Below are 8,183 nucleotides of genomic sequence, written 5' to 3'. Positions count from 1 at the left end.
TCTTAACTATAAATGTATGACAAATTAGTACTGCATATCTAACAATTTGAAAACTATGAAAAATGTTATGGTCCCTGTATATTCCTTTTTTCAGGGTTTACAAATATGTCTCTTATTATAGGATTCAACTAAATAATACAAATACTAATAAATGGTTTGTTTATGGAAAATGTGGAACAAACTGTAGAAATTTGGAAATTTTGGAAGGGTTTACTGTGAACCAACTTTTAATTGTGTTGTTATTTATTCGCGATTGTTCAGTTTGAAAGCCATCTCTGACCATTAATTTTCTAGACTGAGGAAAGATTCTTTACAATGTAAAAGCAAAATAGAAAAATTGTATTCACAGGGTAAAATAGGTCACAAAACCTGCAGATATTTCATGCAATCAAATAAAAGTTGGTCTACAGTATCTAAATAAGTCTAAATAACTATCCATAGCAAATATTTATAAATAATTGACAATAAAACAATTTCCATTCTTTGAAAGAGGTAGACTTATGTTTGCATAAAAAACACATTTAAGATACAGATACAAAAATATTCTCTACCATTTCAATTCTGATCAGACAAAATTGACAGAGACTGGACTGTACCTCTCTATACAGATGTATTGAAATGGATATCTCCTCGCTCTTTTTATTTCTGACCTAGATAGAATATTAACAATTCTATTATTAATTCTTTGGACATGACTGCTAGTTGTGAATTTTAGATATTTAAAAAGTCAATACACATGTACAATGGATATTGATAGTGGAAGGAAGTAAAACAAAAAGTCTTCATTAATAAATACAGGTATTAAGTTCATGTAAATTGAGAATGTATCAATATACATGTTCATGCATGGTTATAATTATCATCCTGTTATATTCTACAAATACTTTTAAACGAAACCTCTACAACCTTAACAGTAAAACAAACAAAAACAGGGGATCCGCTAAAAATATATATAAAGTGACTCGATCAATAAAAAAAGTAAAGAAACAAACCCGTAGATAAATATCTATATATAAATAGTCCTACATGTATCACACATGTAATATGTTACATACATTCTACATGTAGTTAACTTAAAGCATGTATCTCCAATTCAAAAAAAAACAAAAAAAAACAAAATGGATATAAACAGTAAACTGTCAAGGTATCCTTGTTATTTAATTTTTTCATACAGTGAATTTGAACATTGTGTTGTCCTCCAAAACAACCAATATTAAAAACAAAAATATTAATAAAAAGTACTACTATAATATTGTATGTATCACAATCATAAATTCACAATACTTATTCATGCATATACAACAGTAATGTATATTCATTAAGGGCAGTTAGTAAGGATAACATTTTTTTATTTAAAAAGATTGTAAAATTCAAAATGAAATTAGCAGTACAACAGTATTAGCACCATGCCAAGCTTTTCTAATGAGGATCAATATATGAATGAACACATTGGATTTTATTGCATATTCAAACTTTTTGATTCGAATTTGAATGAAATTTGATGCAAAAATTAAATTTAAATTGAATGTTTAACAATGCCTGTAGAACTGGCCAATTAATAATGTGATAGCTATAGTCCTTTCAAGTTCATTGAGATCTTGTTTTAACATAACTGGAATCTTTAACATTTTATATGCATGAAAAATACATGTAAACCCCTCTTCCTGAGTAAGACTCTCTATCTCTAATAACTAGTGACTACCTTTCAGTCTTAATTATAATTAAATCAATATCTTGATTAATTTTGCTAATCTTGAACAATTAAAAAAATACATTGTACCTATATCAACTAAAGCATATCAATAACATAAAACTGTTTGATAAGGGATGTTCTAAATTTGGACACAAAATAAGTCAATGGATATAATGTATATTTGATGCTGACTGTAGAGTATTCTTTACATAGAAATTGTTATTCGGTAGATCTTTGTATAGATGATAAAATGCAAGATGTGATAAAAATATAACTTAAAATGGCTTTGTTATTAAAATAAACATTAAATCACTATATGTAATACTGCTTTGATTGCGGCTGTTCTGTATTTGGACGGGGAGGGAGCGGGGGTGGTCCATGGAATGGCATTCCCAGGTCATGTGATCTCTCGCTGACCTCGAAGGTCAGTCTGTAGGTGGGAGGCTGTTCCCTGATCGGGGCCAGGGGGTTGTACGGCTCTCCCTGGGAAAACTGTCGTAAGTGGAAACCTGGAGTTATCCCCCTTTGTGGAGAGTAGGAGGTCCCGGGAAGCTCTGTGTATCTGATAGTGGAAATTACATCAATTTAAAATTTGATAGACAAAGATATTCTTACATCTTTTAGATTTGCCATTCCAGTTTTCACCCAGAATGGTCAAATCTAAAACAGGTTTAGTTTTACAATAAGCTGATTATTCTAAAGTACAAGTGGAAAAATAGATTTGGGAAAAAATAAAAATCTGCATGAGCAAAATAAGAAAAACAAATTCCCAGTCATAAGTTTCTAAAAAATTACAACCCTAATTTCCACAAAGTGGTGGCCAGCAGATGAGTACAAGTAAACCAGCCTTGTCTGGCATAACAGTTCATCAGGAATATAGAGAGCTAAACATTACATTGAGCATGTATCTACAGAGACTAATAGGAACACGGTTTTAAGATATGTTACACAACATTGAAGTTCTTCAGGAATATAGAGAGCTAAACATTACACTGAGCATGTGTCTAGCAGGAATGAGGTTTTAAGACTACTCAAAGATGGGCCAAATAAAGATATGATTACATAACATGTAGGCGTCAAGATTATGTTTCATGAAAAGAAAAAATTCTTTCATTATCTGGGGATTAGTTACCTGGCATTGGCCTGTGCATCCCACCCCTGAGGTCTGTACACTGGGGGCTGGTATTTGGGGGGAGATCTCGTGGTCATGGGGTACCAGTTTTTGCCGTCTGCTCGGTCACTGTTTGAAGAATGCGAGGTTCCTGGTCCCTTTCTTCCTAAAGTGGGAATAAACTATGCTATATTACTTCTCCTAATACCTGGTATACACTGGTATCAAACATTTAGTCACATTTTTAAGTTTACTCCGTTTAGCATGCAAATTTATAATCTTTAAGAAAAAATCAAAGAAAAAGTCATTGCTGATTGGAATAATGAAAATCTATATATCAAGCAAAAAATTTCATAAAACTCTGAACTCTCAAGTCTTTTGAAGACTGAATTACAACCTTTGTACATGTAACAAAACTAACATGAGAATACCATATTCCTGCAATGATTTTATGAAAGATTTGTAGCATTGCCAACCCTGTCCACTTTACATGAGAGTTGACCTTGACCCTGATTACCTGACCCTGAAGACTTGAAGCTGTTGCTATGGGAGACAGGAGTTGCGGGCCTTTGGTGACTCTCCTGTGGGGCTTCCCTCTTCCAGCAGCAATAGACTAGCCAGAAAATCACGAACAGGAAACAGATGGTGCTGACCAGGGAGCCCGCGATAATGATGGTGTCTCGGTCTCGCTTCTCCTTACGAAGATAGTGGTCCAGATAGGCATCACCTGGCACTGAAAAAAATAAATACCATCCTCTGAAATATTCATATTCTAACATCAACTTAACCTACTTGTTTTAGAACATTTCTGTTTAAAAAGTTGGTAAGCAGAATTCTAGATGGAGGGTGAAAGTGGCTAGACAACTCTAGTTTAAAATGTCAATACTCACTGGCTGATGAAAAAATAATTTGGACCCTCAATATAATCATATCTGCTTCCACTTAGTGACTTTAAACACTATAATTCCCATGAGATAGTGGGGTATTATGAGGGGTTAACATTATATGGAAAAAAAGTTTTTTGTAAGTCCCCACCTCCCAGAAACTCTACATAGTTTCGGGGCGGTGGGGGGGTGGGGAGGGGGTGTTACTTTAAATTTGTACTTATAACCTGTGCTAGCAGGCTGCTGACAGTACGGTTTGATCTCTAGCATGATGTTGTATGTTATACGTGGTCTGTGATGTTATATATCATACCTGTGCTAGCTGGCTGCTGACAGTACGGTTTGATCTCCAGTGTTAGGTCGTACCCCTCTCCGCTGCGTCTGTCGTACGTCTCCGTCTCGCGGAATTCCACTGTCATCTCCGTGTAACTTGAGCACCACAGAGAAGGGGGAGAACTCTTACAATTAAAGCTCTACAAAAAAAGATAAAAAATACAGACATTGACAACTACGACTAACAATTCTTTAAACTGTTTAAAATTCAGTGCATGACATCCTGTCTTTTTTAAATACAGTGTATTAAATTGCTTACCTTTAACTGCAATTGTAATGAAGTAAAAAAACTTATCTAACTGAGCATGCTGAGAGTGATACTGTAAACCATTTTTTCATTTGTATCATATTTTAAATGCAATTTGTAAGTTTGAAATCAATCCACAATAATGATTAATTTTCATGACTGTGGAGACTTTCTCTATAAATACAAAGAAAAATAAATGGTTTTTGGCAACTAGTATTCCCGCGTTTAAGTAGATCAAGAAACTCGCAGCTATTTCTCAATCAAATATAATTGGTTTAAAGTACATGTAAAATTTAAGGTACATGTAAAATATAAAGTATTGAGTTGTTGGCGTATTTATCATAATGAATTAGCTCTACACACAAACATGCCATTAATTGCATTCTTTATAATGATCTATTAGCCATATTCATGAATAAGCACATTCTTGTCCGCCAAAGCCACTAAAATATGAAGCCCTCTATTTTAGTACACATACAACAGTAAAAGATAACATAAATCTATATATAACATTCTGAAACACACCCTTGGATTACGGTCATCAATTCCATCATGATACGTGATTCTGAAATCACAGCTTCTCATGGAGGCGTTGACAATTCTTACACAGAGGGAGAAGCACTGATGATCGGGGGACGTCCAGCCCGCGTCCGACTCCAGGAAGGTCATGTTACAGTGTCGCCCCGGGAGATGACCCTTGGCCCGGATCAAGTAGTGACTCTCAGCATGGTAGTAGTGAGGTCTTCTACAGCTCCGCCTGTGGGTGAATACTGAAAGAAAAAAGAAGATATACTGTAAAAATTACAGATTTTTTTATTGAGTAAAATTTTCATGGGTGGAGGAAAATATTTTGAGGTTTATAGGGATCTAGTTTGAAGGACCGAGGATTGTTTAGTAGCAACAGCTGCGGAAAATTACATTTCATGGTGAACATAAATTTGTGGATCTCCTCATACCTAAAAAAAATTCACACAAAATTCAAAAACATTCCTTAAAATTAATTTTGAAAATTGAGTTTAATAAATGCATTGCAGCAAATAGCTCTTTTATTTAGCTTCTATTGTAACAAAAATTTAAATTCCTTTAGTAACCAGCTGACTGCTATAACAACTATACTCACTAATCTGCTGTGTTTGAGCAAAACAGTCAGATGAGCAGAGGGCCAAAACCATCAGCTGAGCCAGCCACATTCTTTATCAGTCGGTGGTGACTCTAACTTTGTCTACAGGCACAACACACATAACCCAGGTCCCTGCTAACCGCTCACTGAAAATACATCAATTTATATAATAATAAATAAATAAATAAAAAAAATAATGAATAAGGTAACCCTCTTGTATGACATATCGGACATTTTGGTCCAGTGTAAAAAATGACAAAGCGGACCAGAGGCACGTACTGCACATCCGTCAGGTCTTTTCCATAGACTGTTTGGCCCTTTCATAATTGTGGGTTTTTAGAAGTTTAGGCCTAGAAAAAAAATATGTTTGTTTCCGCTTTCAGGCTGAAAAAATATAGGGTAGGTAGGTAGGCAATTTTTTTTTTTTAGAAAAAAATTTTTTTGCTTCTTTAATAAAAACATGTATAGAAGTAACATTAATGACAAAAGAAATTTGTTTTCAAGCATTACTGTGACTTAACTTATCTAGAAAGGTGACCCAAACTTCTTTCTGTCTTGAAAAGCTTGCAAAGTTGGAGGCTGTAATTCCCTGGTTGAAATCTTGCTCATCATGGGACAAATTAAAGCATTTAAAAATTTTTAGGGTCGGCACTATAAATTAGGGTCGGTCGGGAAAGCGGAAACAAACATATTTTTTTTCTAGGCCTTATATAAAAAGGATTTCAGACTACACAATTAACTTAAGTAATACATGTATTGATTAAATGTAAAGTTCAATAGCAGAAAAGCAATATGGAGAAGTGGCGGAAAAGCAGACAGGTTGTGAAAATGAAAGTGCGGAAAATCAGGTTGAACAGGAAAACACAATTAACTAAAAATACACCATCCAGCATCCTCATGATCTTGAATCTGCATGGGTGTCTTCAATTTAGCTCGTGCAATGTGAAAATGCAATCAGTGACCAGACCGATCCAGGAATCTTAAAAAGGATAGGGTATGAAAAGCTGGGGGTTGGGGTAAGGGCCCACAACCACTATGACCCAAAAATTGGACACAAAGGGGGTGCCTATGGGCCTCCCTGGGCTTACTCTAGATCAAGTTCTCTTATTTTCAAGGTATGTGCAAGCATTCTCATGAAAATTTATTTTTCTGTAAACTCATCAGGAGTAACGCCCGAACATCTTAAAAGGTAGAGTATTGTTTGGGCTCAATGACTCACAAAAAACAATCAGATAGCCTGCTGTGCTGCTTTAAAATAACCTAAGAAATACTCCTACAAAACAAACAGAGACAAAATCGTTCTTACTGCAACATTGCAAAAAATTAAAGTTTTACCTTGTTCATAACATTACAGTATTTTCTAACTTGAAATTTCAATCTGCCAGAAGTTATTTGATCAACTTGTGATACTTTCTCCATTTGCTCACCACCTGCATCATCAACAGAACAAAGCGCCCTCTGTTTTTTTTTTTAAAGGAGAGTTATCGTCCTTTTCAGATAATCTCAAAAATCAAATTTAATTATAATATATATCTTAACCCCCCCCCTCCCCGAAAAAAAAAAACAAAAAATGAATTAAATAAAATAGAATAAATTTAAAAAAACTTTAAAAGACGTTATCATGCATCGCACAAACCTGGATCCGCACCTTTTAAACGCCAACAAAAAAAAAAAAATCTGATAAACTGGTTCCCGATCCCGATTAAAAAAATAAACAGTTCTGAGAGTCGAGTGTGACAGTGAGATGAGATGGTTCGTATAATATTTTCAAGATCATTACTGTTGATCCAGGGTGCCTGGCGCAGGACGATCTTTGAAGATCGGTAAGACAGCATGCATGTTTTATGGGTTTCATTTTTCATGGCCATGCTTTCCCAAAATATGACAATTAAAAAAACACGTGTGATGAAATTAGTTCGAATTTACTCCTTTGCCATAATAATAATAACATCACAATTTTCTCCATTTGATCCTTAATCATCAACAGATCAAAACACCCAGACTCTTGGCTTATGTAGGCCTATAGTATAAACTTATTTAATGACTACGAGGTAAACAGTCAAAATGTTGTCCCGAGGCCTTCGGCCTTGGGCAACAGTTTCCCAGGTCTCCCCCACTACCGAGGGACAACATTTTGACTGTTTCACCGAGTAGTCATTGAATAAGTGTTTTATTACCTAACCTACTATATAATTAATTAAATTGGAATAAAAACACACAAACAATCAATAAAAAAGTTTTCACAACTGTTTACTCACATACTTGTCTATTAATTAGCTGAATACATAATATAAAGATTAAATTAATATTTTTAATTTAAAGTAATACTTAATAAATTGATTGTTTGTGTGTTTTATTTAAATTTGATTAATTATAGAGCAGGTAAATGGTGATGTCGTGATCATCGAAACGCTTGAATATCACGATGACGCTTTAAACAGTCAACAGTTCATTCTGTGGCCCGGTCAACAGTTCACTGTTTCATGATCACGCAAAAACATAAAGTAAACCGTGAAACAGTTCAAAATGCCTAATTATAATTTATATAGTAGGTTAGGTAATAATCAAAATTGGACCCCCAATAGTTCCACACAAGCTAGCTGCAGATCTGTAGCTCTCCAAAAATATATATATTGACAGACCGGAGAGCTACAGTGCCACTCATTGAAAAAACTGTATATTTATTGCGCACAAAGAAGTGCGCACTGTTCTGTCCTTAAATTCCCAATTCAAAGGGCCTGGGCCCCATTCCCAAAAGTGAGTGGAAAATCCCTAGATTTATACAGGTGTCTCAT

General features: G+C 34.6%; 1 protein-coding gene across 1 annotated transcript; it reads right to left on the bottom strand.

Moving 5' to 3' along the window:
• Window positions 1-694: 694 nt before the first annotated feature.
• Window positions 695-6,803, bottom strand: LOC134259297 (uncharacterized). The gene is made up of 7 exons (XM_062741898.1): window positions 6,724-6,803; window positions 5,389-5,534; window positions 4,794-5,038; window positions 4,002-4,161; window positions 3,322-3,537; window positions 2,826-2,970; window positions 695-2,255 (listed from the first exon to the last, which is right to left on the bottom strand). The coding sequence occupies exons 2-7, from the start codon at window positions 5,456-5,458 to the stop codon at window positions 2,006-2,008; spliced, it is 1,086 nt and encodes a 361-aa protein (XP_062597882.1). The 5' UTR covers window positions 5,459-5,534; window positions 6,724-6,803; the 3' UTR covers window positions 695-2,005.
• Window positions 6,804-8,183: the final 1,380 nt, after the last annotated feature.

This window comes from Saccostrea cucullata, unplaced genomic scaffold, assembly GCF_032062105.1.
Source record: "Saccostrea cucullata isolate Sc308-1 unplaced genomic scaffold, CSIRO_AGI_Scuc_v1 ctg1519, whole genome shotgun sequence".
NCBI lineage: Eukaryota > Metazoa > Mollusca > Bivalvia > Ostreida > Ostreidae > Saccostrea > Saccostrea cuccullata.
This window is presented reverse-complemented; position numbering and strand designations above follow the sequence as displayed.